The sequence below is a fragment of the Lissotriton helveticus genome, chromosome 5_1 (genome assembly GCF_964261635.1).
Source record: "Lissotriton helveticus chromosome 5_1, aLisHel1.1, whole genome shotgun sequence".
Classification (NCBI taxonomy): Eukaryota; Metazoa; Chordata; class Amphibia; order Caudata; family Salamandridae; genus Lissotriton; species Lissotriton helveticus.
The window spans coordinates 775,179,198-775,197,823 of NC_136065.1; the positions used below are offsets into that span (position 1 = coordinate 775,179,198).

General features: G+C 44.2%; 1 protein-coding gene across 1 annotated transcript in view; it reads right to left on the bottom strand.

The window, feature by feature from the left end:
- Positions 1 to 18,626, bottom strand: part of CDH23 (cadherin related 23) — a 1,152,220-nt gene that overhangs the window by 257,419 nt on the left and 876,175 nt on the right. Inside the window, exons 31-32 of the mRNA XM_078641088.1 lie at positions 7,366 to 7,479; positions 2,857 to 2,986 (exon numbers count right to left, since the gene is read on the bottom strand). Of these exons, the coding sequence (XP_078497214.1) occupies positions 2,857 to 2,986; positions 7,366 to 7,479 (244 nt within the window). The remainder of the gene's footprint in view (positions 1 to 2,856; positions 2,987 to 7,365; positions 7,480 to 18,626) is intronic.

Below are 18,626 nucleotides of genomic sequence, written 5' to 3' on the forward strand. Positions count from 1 at the left end.
ATCCATACCACAATGAATCAATAATGTAGCAGTCTGATGTCAATGCTGGATCAGCTGAGAAAGAGTGTCCTGAGAGTCATCAGGGATGGAGGGGAGAAGGTGTGATACCGAATCCCAAAGCATACAGCACATGAGAAAAACTGACAACAACACAAGCTGTGTTAAGGGACTGCAAGGCGGAGCTGGTAGCAGAGAAGATATATATTGACCCAAAGCATCCACACATTTAGACTCCGTGTCAGGAGGGATGTCATGCATGGCGTCGATGTTGGAGGAGGCTGCAATAGCCTGAACCACAAAACCGTTCAGAGTAGGCTGGCGGGAAAAAGCAGTGCACGTCTCCAGGGGCAGGATGGTGCCTATGAGCTATAGACCGGTCCACTGAGGCACCCTGAAACGGGTTTAGCCCAAGAGCCCAACAGAATATTAAAGATGGTGTCACTGATGGAAAGTGCAGGCTCAGAACTCAGCGGGCCCCTTTGGTGCACCCAAAATAGAGGATAAAAGGCCACTTCCACAGCAGGAAGCTTCAGCCCCTGAACTACGTCAACTCATCACAAAATCTGAGCAAAAGCCGAGCTAGCCTCCGAAGCTAGATGAGGAAGTGAAAATAGGCCAGAGGATGGGGAAGGATCAAGACCACGAGCATCACCAAGGAGGGCAGAAATCCAATGAAACTCCTACGGAGGCTCAGTAATGTGATCACCCACATAACCAAAATACCAATGTGTCAAGGAGAAAATAGTAGGGGGCTCCGCTGAAAATGGAGGACTGATCCACTAACTCTGTTGCCTATTGATGCTGAGAAGATGACAACTCGGCCTCAGGAAGGGGAGACAAAGAAGTGGCAATCGGTGCTGGTGATGCCAAGGTGGGCACTGTCGGATCCAACACAGGTGTCATAGGTGGGAACCCCAAAGGGCTGTGCACCAGAGCTGAGACGGAGTCGATCACGGATTCTGAGGGCCCCATTGACAATGAGGGATGATCTGCCCTTTCCATGGCCAAGAAGCGCACCAGAAGGAGGTTGAGAGCCAAAAATGGCATGGAGGGAAAGATAGTATTCTCTCATCTGAGCCAGGGAAATACCGGAAGGTGTGGTCCAGATTCTTGCTGCAACTCCAAAATTGGAGTAATAGGAGGTGAGTCAGGGACACCGCTTGTTCACTGTAAAGTTGGGGAAAAGTACGGCGCCGACCGACAATGGCATGACTTACCAGGTGACTATGAGGACTAAGGATGCAGGGAGCTGGCCCTTGAGGGGTCCTCAGAGGAAGTAGAGGATCGCTACCGATGTATCACCGATGTATCGCCAACAGCATCATGTGGTGCTCCTGCAATGTTGATGACTAAAGCTGAAGACACGAGCCACACAGTTTGGACTCAGGGTGCCCACCTAGACACCAAATGCAAATAGGATGAGGGTGCGGGCCATCGTAGACCTTGAAAATCTTTAGAAAAAGCTTTGTTCTGTGGTGGTAGGCCAAAATGGCACGAGGTACAGCACTCTGGATCAGCGTGGAAGCGCTGGAAGGAAGAAACTGATGTCAGAGTGTCAGGGGAGGGCTTATATGGACTCTGATGATACCACATATGGTGGATGCTGTTGTTATGGAGTCACTTGATGCCCTCTACCAAAGTGCCTGGGGGTAATTCTAAGGTAAGGAATCTGCGTCTAGCAGCTATCATCCTACTAAGATCTTAAACATAAAATATGGAACTTGCTGCAAGAAATATTCTCATTGCTTTGTCTACATTGCACGTTCATAACTAAAAGATGGTGATGCAACAGAGGAGGAGTGCACCGACAGCGAAATAGAAGAGATTTTGGCAAAAGATTGGGTCTAGGGTTGGTGCATTGGGAAAAGAGAGAATGAGTGATTGTCCACAATTGTGAAATTGTAACTGATTTACGATCATGGGGCATGATAGCATTGTAGGTGCCATTGAAGAAGCTAGATGAAACAAAGCACTCAGAGAGTTTAAAGTCTGCAGCAAAAACAGAAGCGTATCTGATGCTGTCGAGTGGTCTGTGTTTTTTTGTTTATATGTTGGTTGGTACTGTAATCTCGGTGGATGCAAGAACCATGACCAGAGCTTTGGACGTTAGGGTATAAAACTGTACCGGCTGCCCGCATTTTATAGGAGGCTTGGCCATATTCTCAATATGCACATTTGATCTTCAAGGAGTGATAGACGATCCCTGTATATGATTGGTCTGAAATATTCCAAGGATCGCTAAGAATTTTTAAAAATGTGTTTGCAATTGACACCTTTTTTTAAATCAGAGAATAATATTCACATTTCGTTCAAGTGTTGCCTCCAGTACAAAAAAAGTACACGCAGACAGTTAGTTGAAGTTTGGAGACTGGCTAAACAGGGGGTGGGGTGGGGGGTGCTTAGTTGTAAGAGGGTTCAGTTTCAGTGCGGCTTAAGTGCAAAGCATTTTGGTGTCAAGCGTGACTGACCCGAGTGATGCTCTTATATTGACTATGGTCACGGTCCCTACATGTGCGGTGAAGGAAGGCCAGCGAGGAGTAGACCGCATGTGCTTTACATTCATTTAGAAGAGTGTCTGGTTGAAGGGATGTGATTTGTGATGGTGCCCTGTGTGAGAAGGGTTGTGGTACAATGGGTGATGCTAGTGGTATACAATGCATGTGTCTCTGCGTCTGTGTAGCTGAGCTCATATGGAATGAACGATAGGCAAATAAACTTGCCTACCACCCTAGATGGGCAAAGGATATTGTCATGAGTTACATGGTTACGAAGCTTCTCACTGTGTTTATGATTGATCAATATTTCGATATACACTATAAAGAGCAGTTTGCGAAACTACCTCTGCGGCAATTGTACCTGCTATGAAGTAATATACTATGGCATTTGAACCCTCATCTGAATCCACTGCGCCACTGACGTTCCCCACCACAGAGCCAGGCTTGGAATGTTCTGCGATAGACAACATTTGGTACTGGAGGCTTCCTCTCTGAAAAGAAAAAGATTGGTACAGTGACAAGAGGACCATGTTTCTTTTTTAACAAATTATCATATCAGAGGTCTTAGCAACTCACGTCCAAAGCTATGATAAGTTTGTGATTGTGGTAATCCAGCAGTGCTAAGAGGGGAAGTATGTGCACTGCATGAACCAAACATCTGACCTTTTTTCCAATGCCCTTTTAAGACTGTCATAGCAGAAAAACAATGTTCCTTCAGAGGTATTTCACAAAATAGGTTGAATTACAAGACGGAAGTAAACTACTTTCTGGAATAAATGCATTCAGGAAATAAACCAGATATGTTAGCTATTAGATACAACTTTTAAAAACAAGTTATTATTGAAACTCCAAAAAGTTTTTAGAAAAATATGGCAACCATGCCACATTTCAATGTGTTCATATAATTGTCATTCGTTAGAAGACAATGCGGAACGGTACAGTATATTTGGGCAATGACGTTCAGGCATGCTTACATGACAAATAGAGGTATCACTTGTCAAAATATAAAAACAAGAGGCCTGATTGACAAACTGCATTTTGTTGTATGTAAAATAGTTCTCCAGCAGTGCTACTCGCGTGCTATAAAATACAATTCACAAACCTACAGGGTAACACAATACAATAGTAAATTTGGGTGTTAATGATACATTTCGCCACGGTATATCACAGTACTTTTGCGGTAGACCGTTGTGGAATGGAAGGCAGCATATCATTTTTCACACACTTTGGATGTATTTTGGATTATGGCCTTTCACATAGTTAACTACTAGGCTTTCTTCTTTTTCCCTAACTATGAGCACTTTATTAAAGTGGTAAAAGATAAAGAAAACAATTTTTATTTTATCTATAAATTTTTAAAAAGTTTTTGGTGTAGCGCTCTAGCAGGTAGCAAGTTCCTCTTTGTTTTTTTAACACATTTACCCTTTTTTAATTTCTTTTTAACTTGTGCTGTATTTTAGGGCAGTCTGCTCATTACACAGTGAATTATTGTTATTGTTGTAACCATGCAAAGATTAGAAAATACACTGCATTACACTACATTAGTAAAACATAGTGTATTTCAGTGTTTTTTTTGTTTTTCTTATTGGTACCGTGGTACTCTCAAGGCAGTACCTCAGTACTCCCTAATATTTAATTTTTTTGAAGTATAAAACATTATCAATATTTTTCCCTACCTATTACCACTTTAATTAAGTGATAATAGGTAGAGAAGAATTATGAACCCTACTACTTGCCTGTATTTTACACCCTAACCCTGAACATAGCAAAATTGCACCAAAAAACAACATGGCTGCCTTGGACTTTTGTAGAGACAGTCATCAGCCAATCATTTAATGCCTTGTTATGAGCATGTACCACAGTAGTTTTGCTAAATTACTTTGAAAGTACAGTGACTGCATCCTTATAACTTAAAAGATACTTATCCTAGTTACCTCTTATCCACAAAAGGGTCATCTACACACCATAATCTCCAATCCAGACAAATTTCATCCAAATCGGACTGGCGTTTGACCACTGGTCCAAATCAAAAAGTCTATGGAAAATGCATTTGGGACAAAACACGTTTTGGGACAACCCCCCTTTTTTCTTTACATCCCTTTGGCTAATCCCTGCAAAACCTTTCATTATCTTCCAACGTAGAAGGAAGAATCAGTCTGGAAAGTTTTGTGGAGATTCGTCAAACAGGTGCAAAGTTATTAAGGGGCAAATATCCAAGGAATTCCTTTCTCTGGCAACCCTAACTATAACTACAGAGTGGCTAAATTATTATATAGGTGTGTGAGAAGTTGGTTCACAATATGTTGCTTTGAATTAATATGTTGTACATTTGCTGCTTAGTACATGGTGTAATTGGCAGCAAAAACACAGCAGATTAGGAGTATATTTACATGTGCATATATGATGTGAATTTCTCAAAGAGTGTTTTTTGTTTAATTCTGGGTATTGTCAGACAGCTACAGAAGCACGTAAACATTCAGTCACTTACCCAGAAACTACTTGTAGATGCGGGTGATTCAAATATAGTTGTAGTCCATCTATATTGCTCTCTTTTACATAACACAGGCACTGAGGTGCTTGTTTATAGCCACTTACATAGATATTTAGAGAATCATAGAGATACTAAAAATGACAGTCACATACCTACACATTTACTTAAATATCTAATGGCCCTGCTACAGGTGTACCCCTACAATTCCTCAGGTATGTTCGAAAGTACTGACCCAACCTTCTCATTCATGTAGAGAAATACTCTTTCAAACATGGATGATGCTTGGTAGTACAGGTCCTGTGTGTTCACTTTCACTTGTACCTTGATCTTCCATGTAAACGCTGTTTGTCAAGTATTAAATCCAAACTTCAGTATGCACAACTCACATGTGAGAGATGCTTTAGGTGTGCTCTAAAGCATGCTGGTGCATGCTGAACAGATGAGAGGAGTTCTTTCAGTTCACTAAGTTACTTGTGCACTTGCAAACCTCTATGCCAAGTACTACATAGAGTATCCCTAAAATAATTGACGTACATGCTCACAAAGCATATAACTTATCTTTCAGTTACAGAGACAGTTACAGAAGAACTTATACATTCAGTCACTCAACAGAAATGATGTATACATTCAGCAGACTTAAAGGTAGTTGCAGTGACTCCTACATAGCTCTCTATTGCCTAACGCACGCACTGAGGTTTTCTTGCAGCCACTTACATACACATTTAGACAGCCATAGAGGTATTTTAGCAGGCTGTTACATACCAGCACATGTATTTAAACATCTCATGGCACCGATGATGTGTACTCCTACACTCTCTTAGATATAGAGACAAGTACTGACACAACATTGGCAACCATGTACAGAAATAGTCCTTCAAACATGGGTGATGGCTACCGGTGCAGACCATGTCTGTGCACTCTCACTGGAAGCTTCACTTGACATTTTGTAGGTCTTTCTCAAACTCATGGAACCAGTCACTGACCCACTCAGACACTCATGAATCCACCGAGACATCTACTAAAACAGTCAGAGACTCACTCAGACAGTGATGTACCTACTCACACGCCCAATGAGACACTTAAGAAGGTAGTCCCAGACCTACTCAAACACACCCACACCCAGTCACACACCCATTGAGAAACTCACACACTCAGTCACACACCCACTGAGGCACACTCGCACTCACTCAGACACTCATTTCCAAGGTTACAGGTAGGAAATAGAATTTTTTTAAAACATAGAAATTCACTGAAAAAAATCAAAGGACACAGGGACATTATAGTTAGAAATATAATTTAAAAAACTTTAGAAATTCACTGAAAAAAACAAAGGTTACAGGGAGCTTATAGTTAGGAAATAGAATATTTTTTTAAAATGCAGAAATTCACTGAAAAAACAAAGGTTACATGGACGTTATATTTGGGCTCACATTTCACTCGTACAAAACAAATGAAATTCAGCAGTCATAGCACCTAAGCTAACTATACCTTAGGCCCCGCAATGCACTGTTTATGACCTCACATATTACATCACTCATGACACAGGCAGTGACATCACTGGTGACATCTCAAATGACATCACTGATTACATTATCCAGTGAGTGTTAGTGTTTTCTAAACATTTCTGAGTGTTAAAAATATATACTAAGATACTACAACACTTAAATAGGTATAGTTTGTGTACTACTAAAGAGTAATATTATTCGTACCACATATTGTGTGAATGGCTGTGTGACTGTGTGCCTCCATGTGTGAGTAGGTGTCTGAGTGGCTCTATAGGTGTGGGAGTGGTTGTCTGAGTGAGTGGCTGTGTGGGTGAGTGAGTGGGTGTGTCAGTGGTATATCGGTGAGTAAGTGGGTATGTGAGAGGCTGTATAGGTGAGTGATGGGGTGTGAGAGTAGCTGTATGGCTGAGTGACTGGATACATAAGTGGTGTATGGATGAGTGTGTGGGTGTGTGAGTGACTGGGTGAGTGAGTAAATGTAACAGTGGCTGTATAGGTGAGTGTGTGCTTGCGTCAATGACTGTATAGGTGAGTGACTACATGTGTTAGTATCTTAACGCCACCTTGTAAATAAGGCAAACGGATTATCGCCACAGGGACGTCACATAAATTGATGTTCCTGTGGCCATAAGAACTTGTAAAAATGTCCCTAAGTGTCTTCTAGACTTAGAGCCCCAAGCGTGGGTAGGAGACAGAAGCTGATGGTCCTTGCAAATCAGGCGAACAGGATTGTCTCAGCAAATTTCCACAAATCAATGTTATTTTTTAATATTTGGATTGATGCAAATTCTATTTTTCTAATGTGTAAAAAAAATTCCACTTGCCGAAAAGACGCCCACCAAAAATTTAAGAATTCACATAAGATGTAACTTACAGGTGGCCTCAAGAATATCGGCTCATTGTCATCAACATCGTCAAGGGCTATCTGCAGCGGCTGCATGGTCTCGTAGGGAACAGGCTGCCCCAGGTCATAGCCTACAATGATCAACTGTAATAAAAAAGGCAGCGTTAGTTCTACTGTGGATAGATCATACTCTGTGGTGGAATGCTCAGTACTCTCTATAATAAGAATAGTTATGATACATGCTTAATTTGTAATATTAAATCATCCTATTAGACAGAATAGTACTGTTCATTATTGCATAGTTTATATAAAAATAAGTACGTGGACATACCATTGTGCCTAAGTGATTGGGTTTTCAGAGTTTTGTTGGTTTTCATAACCTTTTGATGTCCAATCACATTTGCACAAACAAAACAAAATGGTTAATTCAAATGCATGTTTCACACAATAATTTGAAGCTAATTGACATTAAAAAAATCACGGTAAAGTAGAGACAGAAATCCTTTATAATTGTAAATATAAATGTAAATATTTAAATATTTTACAAAGAATGAAGCAACATTTTGCGTTTCTAAAGCACTACTGGGTAGCATTGGGTCAAAATAAGGAAAACAAAATAGTTTCTTTCAAAATTCCTTTGGTCCTGATTTGCTAAATATGACATCTGTAGGAAGTATAAAAGGTAGAAGAGTGAATAGGGAATTGTTCAAGAAGCAGTCGAAAACTATTAAATAATAAAAATAATAATGTAACAAAGAGTAGTTAAATGGCACGTAGTAAACCGTCTAATCATTTTTTCTAAATCATTTATTTGGAAAAATAGGGTCAAGAAGTGGAGGGTGCAGAGGGTCTGCATTTCAACTACCTCACCGACAACATAAAAATATCTGGAAAGGAAATAATGTTACATTTCCCACCACAAAAATGGCTCACGGGGCGTGGCCAAGATGATGTTGCTGTAAGATGCATCTTCGGAGCTCTCCGCTCCCACCCGGCCCTTCACAACGATTTTGGAGGCAGATCGGCCCCCATCCAAGTGTTTCCAGCTTGCACGTAGTACCGCATCATTGAGCGGCTGTAATAGAGGAGGTTGAGTCCTGTCGCCGTGGTGAACGCGCCAACACCTGCGTTGCACAGAGCTGCTGGGTGCCCGGGAGGTCATCTCCACCTCCGGCGCGCGTGACACTGATCCGGCAGCACTCAGCTGTCCCTTCAAGAGCTGGGGACCGCCGCACCAAGCCACTCCGGCAAGCCTCCTATGTACTGGCGAAAACAAGTCCGCACTTGCGCTTGCCGTTCGGCGCTCCGGACCACATCTGCTACGTGAGGCCCCGGCTTTGCTGCTGCAAAAAGGCCGCAGTTCCGTAGGTGGAATGGGGAAGGGGGCGCCAGGCTCATGGCTCCTGGGGCACCTCGCTACTGTTTCGCTCTTCACAGTGTTCTCCTGCCTCAAGGTCTGAAGGATAGGCATGCACTGGCCGGCCTGATAGCACTGTTACGCTCTGGTCAGGGAGGTGCGCACGGAATCTGGCTATCTGGGACCAACGCGACCATGTGTGAGACTGGAGAGACCTGGAGAACACCTGGGCCTTGAGTGCAGCCAAGTGGCTTGTGGAGGTGCGTGACTGGCTCTGTCCTCCTGCTGTCCTAGCTGCGGGGGCCCGCCCGTGCTCACTGCTGCAGTCACCACCATCTCTTGCCCAGGCACTGTGCACAAATCACTGCACAGTGGAGTAGAAAGGGCAGATTGGACAGTGAACGTTTGCACAGGAATGGTAATTGGCATGAAGAGTGAACAGTCACAGCGTCTTTGAGGCCTGCCCTGACATAGAGACACTAGTAGACGGGGGTGCCCTGGTGAGGAGTCTTGGGGGCACCCTCCACTCTCTGGCCCTGGTCAGAAGAGCGCCCAGGGCCACTTCTCCTTCTTCCCATATGCCTTGCACGCGGAGGGTCCACGGGATAAGCCTATATATCAGCCTCATTATCCTCGGACAGACCTGCAGGAGGAGGATGATACTGGGCCAACGCTGAGGTGAAAGAGCTACGGAGGTGGGCCTCCAGCACCAACAACGCCTATACCTCACTGGGCTGGGCCCGAGGTGAGAGTGGGATCTTCCGGGAGAAGGAGCGCATTATAGGGGCCCCTCAGCTGTGATACTGCCCCTCCTCTTTCCCTTCTAGTCACCTGCGCTAGCTGCCTTGGCATACTCGCCCTCACCACAACAGTGAAAACCCACGCACCCAGGGTCCTAGCCGCTCCTAAGGGCAGGAAAGACAGGTCGGTGAAGGACCTTTTGCTTAAATCATTGCTGCAGTCTGAGAGCCAGCCGGGAGTGGGCGTATAGACAAGACAGAAGGGAGTGAGGGCCCTGAAGCCCCCATCAGCCAATCATACTTGGAGTCGTTCTTTTCCTCTCTCCGAGATGACCTATCCGCCATGAAACATGAACTACAAGACGATTTACGAGCTTTCTGTCACGATGTGGATTCCCTGGGCAAGAGGGTCCACACACTGGAGGAGCACGAAACAGGCCGCGATGAGGAAATTGAAAACCTCCAACAAGAAGTCCTAAGGTTGCAGGAACAGAACTTGGACCTTCAGGCTCACATCGAGGACTTAGAAAATCAATCACGGTGGAACAATATACGCATCCGAGGCATGGCGCATGCAGATGGTGACAGTCACATCGAGACGATGGTGGTAGGCCTCTTCCGCTCCATTCTTAGGAAAGCCTCATTATTCCCGGTAAAGCTGGTTCGGACTCATAAGGTGGGCCCACGGAAAGCTGCCTCTGAGCCACTTGTGGACATACAACTTGTGTCCATGACTAGCAGCTGAAAGAAAGGATTCTTCGCGAGGCTCGTAGCCATCCAGACTTTACATACCGGGGGAAGAAACCTACACACTTTCAGGATCTGGCTGCCTCCACTTTGCTTAAACATAAGTCCTTCCGGCCGATTACCCAACACTTTCGGACTCTGGCATAAAATACTCCTGGGGGCACCCATTGAGGTTTATCTTTCTCTACAAAGGGGAATTGAGACAACTTTGATCACTTCCAGTGGCCTACAAGCTTTTAGGAGGCATTGAAGAACCCGCGACAGACATGTCTAGCACAGACACTCGCCCCCACAGATGCTGGAGTGGCCATGGATGGACCACCATTAAGCCTCCAAGCCCGACGACTCGTCCTGACCGAGACACTATGGCCAAGGAACGGCAGGCAGTGCTATCGACCCTCGCGGGGACAACTTCAGAATGAAGCAGACCTTCCACTAGTCATAGTTTCTGCTTTGGTACTGTTACTTTTATCCATGCCGATGGTACAGATAATGCTTTTATGGGTCATCTGGTGGCAGCAGAGAGCCATGGGCCACAGGTACCCCCTTCTTCTTTTTTCCTCTAAGAACAGGATGCTCTGGAGATTAACTCCTATTCTATTGGCTCATGTTCTTGTTTTTGTTTCCATGGGAGTTTTGTTGTTTTCATCGTTAGGATCTCCTCCCCCTTGCTGCATTCGCTCTGTACTGTGCGCGGCAACGCAACTCTTTTACACTATGGGCACCATGTCTGGGGTACTAGAAGATTCAATACATAAGGGATAGATTGGCCCTAATGCACCGACAGAATGCGATACCCACCACACCTAGGTAGATGAGTGTCATAATCCTGACGTTGAATCTGAAAGGGCTTAACAACCCCATTAAACGCAGAGCTATCCTGTCTTATCTTGAAAATTCTGGCAAACACATATGTTTATTGCAAGAGACCCATTTACTGTCCAGTGACACACATCGGATGTGTTTTCCCAAAACAATATTTCTCATATCTCCCCACTAACAAGGCTGGGGTCGCCATTCTTATCGCTCTGACGTTCCCTGGGAAGGTGGAAACCAAGGTATTGGAGATTAGAGTGCGACTTCTGATATTTTTAGTGACTGTAGGGGGACACACATTTACACTGGCCACTATTTATGCTCCTAACGAAGGCCAAGAGGGGTTCTTACATAAGGCGGTAGGGGATTTGACGTCTACACCTGATCGTCAAATTTTAATAGGGGGGACCTGAACATCGTGTTTGATAGTCAGTAGGACCGCTCAAGGCAAAGGCTGAGTCAAACTGGAGCTCTCTTGGCCACCTCTTGCCAGTGGTTGCAGGACCTGGGGCTGGTAGACCTGTTACGGCATTTCCATCCTCACACACTTGACTATACTCTCTACACGCACGCTTGGGGACATGTGCACGACTAGATTACTTTCTAATGACTTGGACTCTCCTACCGGTTACACAGAGCTTGGAGATCGAACCCCAGGCACTCTCAGACCACGCAGCCCTCACTGCTACATTGTTGTTTCCCCCACTTCTCACTCATCATACTCCTGGAGGCTCCGAGATGCGCTCTTCCATCTCCCTGAAGTGGTGACACACCTTACTAAAATGCTGAGACTTTTTAGCTAACAGCGACACTCGGGACACCTCAATCATCTCCCTTTGGGAAACGCTCAAATTGGTAATCGACCTCTGGATGCCTCACCTCATGGCTCTCAACTGCACTCCGATCATCATAGACTCAGCCAAATCACTCTGAATCACAGTTGACAAACACCTGAATATGAAGACTCATATCAGCAACGTTTGTAAGGGAGCGAACCACTTGATGAGGACTCTCAGAATGATCAAACCCTTCTTGCCACAAATGGATTCCAAGCAGGTGGTACAAGCTCTTGTCTTACCAAGGCTAGACTATGGCAGTGCAACTCTCTGTGGCCTTCCTAAATTTGCCCTGGCTCCACTTAGGGCCTCGCTGAAGTCTGCAGCAAGACTGATTACAGGCTCCAAACAAAATGAGCACATATCCACAGTCCTTAAATCCCTCAACTGGCTACCCTTTGAAGCACGAATCCAGCTAAAGATTGCTATTCTGACGCACAAGGCCCTCCACTACAATACTACCACGTATCTGATGAAAAAACTTGAATTATCCTGTGGGGGTAGGGGATCTAGAAGCGCCTCTACTCTCCTCCTGAAACCGATCATCCTCAGCAAAAAGAGAACGTGTAACCTAGCTTTCTCTGGTGCTGCCCCTCAAATATGGAACTCTCCTCCTCTGGATGTAGGCATACTCTCCTCGACGACGGCCTTCAAATTGGAAGCCAAAAGATTCTTAATGAGCAAATTCTTGCCATAAGGGGCTTAGGCACCTATAAGGCGACTATCTCTTTGTTCCTAGCTCCATGGCACAACTAACAGTCATGGATTGCATCCTCTGCATAATATTATACCTTATACTTGTACCATTGTTTACTGTTTATTTCATTTTGTCCTCTCTACCAATTTATTGTAAAGCGCTCTGATATCCTTCGGGATCTTGTTTGCACTATATAAAACTTTATAAATAAATAAGTATCCACCGCAGACAATAGAGCACGCAGGGAGAAGTGGGATGAACTTTCCAAGCAGGTGTTGGAACTAGAAGGTATTCACAAAAGGACAGGAGCCCCCTGTATTTGGAGGAAACTGAAAGCAGGGTGGGCCAGCTTGGACCTTGATAGGGCGGAATATGCCGCTCTTTGCTTGAAACATGCATTTTATACTGCAGGGGACAAATATGGCAGTTTATTGGCTCATAAATTGTGTGCACAGCGGTAGACGTCCGCTGTCCCACTCTTCCTGGCTTACAGGGGTGCAGAGATCACCCAGTACAAGGAAATAGCTAATGCCTTCAGGGACTTTTACACAGCTCCGTGCACTGTCCAGTCACTAACTGAACAGAACCCTTCCAGGTATTATCAGGCCATAACACACTCTAGGCTGAGGCCTGACCAGTCAGCTGCCCTGGATAGCCCCATTAGGACTGAAGAGGTCATATCGGCCATACTTTTCTTAAACTGCTTAAATCCCCAGCCCAGATGGCTTCACCACCATCTTTTATAAAACTTTCTGTTCCATTCAAGCCCCCATATTGGTCCGACTTTTCAATACTATTGACGACACCACTGAGCTACTGCCCATGATGCTCCTACCATCAATAGCAGTACTGCCCAAACCAAGGAAGGACAATAGATATTGTGCCTCTTACAGGCCGATATCCCTGTTAAATATCGATTTTAAAATTTTCACCTGGATTTTAGCATCCGGACTGGGACCCATGATGCTGGATTTGATAGAACCGGACCAGGCCATATTTTTCGCAATGTAGCGATAACACCAGAAGGGTACTGCACCTTTTGGATAAATCCCACCGTCAGCCCGAGGAGCGTATCTTCCTGTCAACAGACGCCGGAAAGGCATTTGACAGGGTCCATTGGCCTTTTTTAGAGACTGTTTTGGGGGTGAATTGGGCACAGATCCCGCCAGTGGGTGTTCAGTGGTTATAGACATCCCTCTGCCACTGTTTGGGCGAATGGCTATATCTCTGATCCATTTTATATCACCAGGGGCATACGACAGGGCTGTCCGCTCCCCCCCTCTTATTAGCCCAGAGGGTCCGTGAGTAACATACCATCAGCCTCTATGCAGATGATGTCATAGCAAAGCTAGAGTCTCCCCAGACCTCGGTCCTGGCCTTTTTAGCCGAACTAGTGGAATTTTCCACAGCTTCCGGCTTTAAAGTCAATGTGACTAAGTCCCAAGAGCTGGGCTTCTCTTTGCAGCAGTCAACTGCTAACACACTAGCCCTAGCGTGCCCCATTCACTGGGACCAGAAGGTCATTTCATTCCTAGGTATATCGCTGTCAGTATCCACGACTGAGACACTCTCTCTGAACTACACTAGGTTGCTGCGGCAGACCAGACAAGATCTTAAACAATGGTGGCCATTCAATCTTTCCTGATTAGGTAGGATGGCAGCTCTCAAGATGAGTATAGTCCCTGAAGTTTTGTATTTGTTTCAAACTCTCCCGGTAGAACCACCATCAGATGAATTGAAGCAACTTCAGTCTGAATTTAATGCTTTTGTCTGGGCAGATAAGAGACCACGCATAAATAGGGACATGAGCGTTATCACTACTTGCAAATAAGACACTGGGTTTTGCAGCAACAGATTTGTCCTGGAGCACAGCGGCTCCTTACCCCGTACGAGTGCTGGCTGCTCTCTAAACAATCCACGAAGAAACTTATCAGAATTATATCACATTCTGCGCCCCCCAGAACAGGCAATCTAATCAGCAGAAAAGAAGGTTGAGGCTACGCACTCCGCAGTTGTAGATGTGAATTAAGTTGTGGTGTGCACCAGGGATATCACTCCCTGACAAGGTGTGGTAATCAAGAAATAGGTAGCGCCACTTGAGATAAGTGCCGTCTCTCTGAGCACAACCAATGGACGTAAAAACTGAACCTCCATAGGAAATCTACCGATAAGAACAACACTTTGCATTACAAATCTTTTCGTCAGACAGCCTTGAAAAATCATTTACCGTTCTCTCAATTGCTTCGGTGAAACTGATTGTATCTGATACCACTAAGTATGAACAACAGGCCACCACTATGATCAGACGGTTTGAACAAAGGGGTTATCCTCAAAACATTCTAAAAAACGCCAAGGAACGTTGTGACAAACTGAGTCGTCAAGAGACACTGATCTGTAGAAACAGAGACACTAGAAAAAGACCGGTGGTCGTATCTAAATATTCAGTCAATTCTAAAGCATTCAAAACATCTATACTTAAACACTGGTCTATCATTGATACTGAATCTGATTTCAAGCACATCTTTCAAGGTCCACCTTTATTTGCCTACAGCAGAGGCCACAGCCTTAAAGAAATCATCACCAAACCCTTATCAACAACTTCCACTATCTATAAGGGCAATCAACCTTGTTTAAATTGTAAAAACTGTAACAATCTCACTAGAGGGCCAGTTATGAAACACCCCATGAAAGGTACTGACATCAAACTCAAACTCAATGCCACATGTGATACAGAAAATGTGGTGTACATCATCAAATGTCCTTGTGGATTGATCTATACTGGAAAAACGTCACACAAGTTGAAGACACGAATTAATGAACACAAAAGCAACATCAGGACACAAAATCTCAAATCTTCTGTGGCAGCTCACTTCAATGAACTAAGACATAATATCAGTCAATTACGTTTTGCTGCTATTGAAGTGGTGCCTAAGCGCAATGACAGGGACAATAACAACTTTCTTTTACAAAGGGAAAATCACTGGATAAAATTCTTGCAATCTTTCAAACCACAGGGTTTAAATGATCGGATGGAATTTTTATGTTATCTATGAAATGATGAATTGCCTGTATTTCTTTATACTTGCTGATTATATGTGCTGCTTATATTTGATTTTCTGTTTTATATTATTTCTCTTCCTTTGTATATGTGAAAATAGTTGTAATCACGTTTCAATCACTTTTCGTTTGCTTCACTCTCCTATACACACTGTTACAAGATGGCCACCACCAAACCTATCCTCTTTTCATATCTACTTCTCTAGTCTGTTCTCTATTTTCACTATTTATCGAACACGAACACACACCTCGGTGTGAGGAGACTAACGGCGTTTACATGCTGTTCGTAGTGAACCTAACAGTAAGTCTGTCTGATAGTGGTTAACTTTTCTATTTAACTAACCGCACTTCGTTGCATGGTATATCCCGCTCTTTCCAACCACAGTTACGTCTTTTTTCCATGTTCGGTACAGCTTTCTAATCGGTATAACTTCCGGCACATTTTCCAACGTCTGACTATTTTCCCAGCAACCACGATTCCTGCATCTTTTTCATTCACGTTTCCCCCCTCACTTTCTATTAACTAGAACCACTCAATATCTATTCTTGATTCACAATGTGAACTCCTGGTATATTCGAGTCGCGTTTTCATTGACTATCGTTTGTCTATCTATTTTCCGTTTATTTTTTCTTTCACTTAGTTTGTTGTTCACCCATGAGGGGTAATCTCATTCACCTGATTACTATGGTTGAATCAACTATCAATATGCAGCACCAAGCAGCACGATATCTATCAACTTATTTGTCATCTTGGAATAGGTTTGTGACACTTGATAAGATCCTACATATATTTTTTCTACATTATTTTCAGATTACCCCTGACGAAGGACTTTTATAGTCTGAAATGCATTGGGTGAATCCTCAATGATGTTTTCGAACTGTTTTGGGAAATTGAAGGATGTTAAATTAACAATCAGCAATACGATGCAAATAATTTCCTGCGAAAAGAACATGGAATAAATTATGATGATAATCATATCCTCTTGAAGTTTGATTACAATTCTTCTGAACGTTTTTAAATCTAATCAGCAGGACAATGTGAGGCTGAGCTTGGACGGACACTGACCCCCAAAGAATGGACCGATATTTATTACAGAACCTGACTTTCAGCACGCAACACTTTTAGCATACAGACTTCCACTAAGATTATGACGTATTGGTATCTCACACCATCCTGACTCCATAAAAGTGATCCTGCGCATTCTCCCACTTGCAGGAGGGGGTGTGAGGCAGACGGCACACTGTAACATCTATTATGAGAATGAACCAATCTCACATCCTTTTGGACACAGCTATTAGACAAGATCGATTGTCACTTTGACACCACATTCTTACGTTTTTCTGAATATGAGGTCTTAGGAGTCTCTGATAGACTTACCTACCCCTTCAAGTCCCGTAAAGGTAAGCAACTAGGTATAGCCCTAGGGGCGGCATTACAGAACATACTTTCCTTATGGGGCACAGATCAGATACCAACCTTCCAGGGATAGCTTCATCGCCTATGGTATGTGCTAGGCATGGAGCGCATTTCTTTCTCGCTCCAAGGGGATGGGGCTGCTTTCGCCGATGTATGGTGACCCTTTGTCACTTTGTTATGTTCTGAATTTCGTGAACTATCGTGCCCTAGATATCTATGGTTTTTACGCCTCCCACGGCGTTGAACACAGACGCAACCCATACACCACCACAGTGAGCAAGAACGTGTGGAGCTCAATTTCCACTTTCATGTAGAAGCAGCTTGAACGGGGGAGGAGACAGGAGGGGGTGGGGAGGGCAGCCGTTGGGAGGCTTGTGGGAAGGTTTATTTTACTTTTTATTTGATCCTCTGCGTAGCACTCAGATGTTTGCTAGCCCATGATCTGGGTTTCTTTTCTCATTGCATCTTGTTTGTTGTTAAATCAATAAAAAGACTTCAACTTAAAAATGGCTCACAAGATTAAACAAAATACCCAGTCAAGCGCACATGCCTCAATCTGGTGGCGGCTGCTCCCGGTACGACTAGGTACGGCAGCAAGGGAGGGGGGGACATAAATACATAAAAAAGAATATATATAAAAAAAAAAACTTACATGATGCTGGGTCCGCTCATCTTCCTCCACTCCCGATCCTCGACAGGTGGACACTGCACAGGCTCCTAGATGCCAATCCTAGCGCTTCTCTCATGCTGGGAATCCAATTCCCAGCATGAGAGAAGTCCCGGGATTGGGCTGAGTGCCTGGTTTGCCGCTCAGACAGTACCTGGGAGCCTGTGGCTTTTCTCCACCTGGCTGTACATCACAGCCAGGTGGAGAAATGCTAAGTGTGCATAACGGTCAGGCCGGTCTAAAACGGCTGTCCAAACTGTCATGAGCACTTAGTAGTGCCCACAACTCCTCCTCCTGAAGCTCAGGAGGATGGCTCGGCCAGGCCTGCAACTCGGCTACCCTGCAGAGGCAACGGTAAAAAAGAAAATTGGAATAAAATTATTTTATTATTATTTTATTTTTCACTGTTGCCTCTGCTGGGTAGCAGCAGTGGGGCGTCGCTCCTCCGCCATAGCAGAGGAGCCGCCCCTGCGTCAATCTCGCACAAAAGCAACATTAACTTCATGATAAATGACTACTATCAGGCAAATTATACAAATAGTACAAATGGTACACGTTGTAAAGCTGAGCAACTACTGCATTCCTGTGCTAATACCTCTTTCCCATCTCCAGAATCATAAAATGTCCTTCCCGAGATAAAGAGGGTCTGCAGCATTCTGGAACGGTGCAAAGTAAACACTGTTTGGAAATTAAGCTGTGGCGTCGGCTGACCAACATAGCACTCAACTCACACGTCGGATTCCTATTAGTTCAATTATGCTTCTTTATTTCTACACTCAAAAAGGGTAAGGTTACTTAATGACCTGACGGAGGAGGAAGGGTGAAAGCCTGAAATGGCAGGTGTCACAACAACACTGTGCTTGTGTTTAATCATCTATAGCATTACAACCTCGATGTAATGAGAAGAGTTCCAAAGATGAAAATGACGATGGAGAAAAGCAGCTAATAATGACGCTC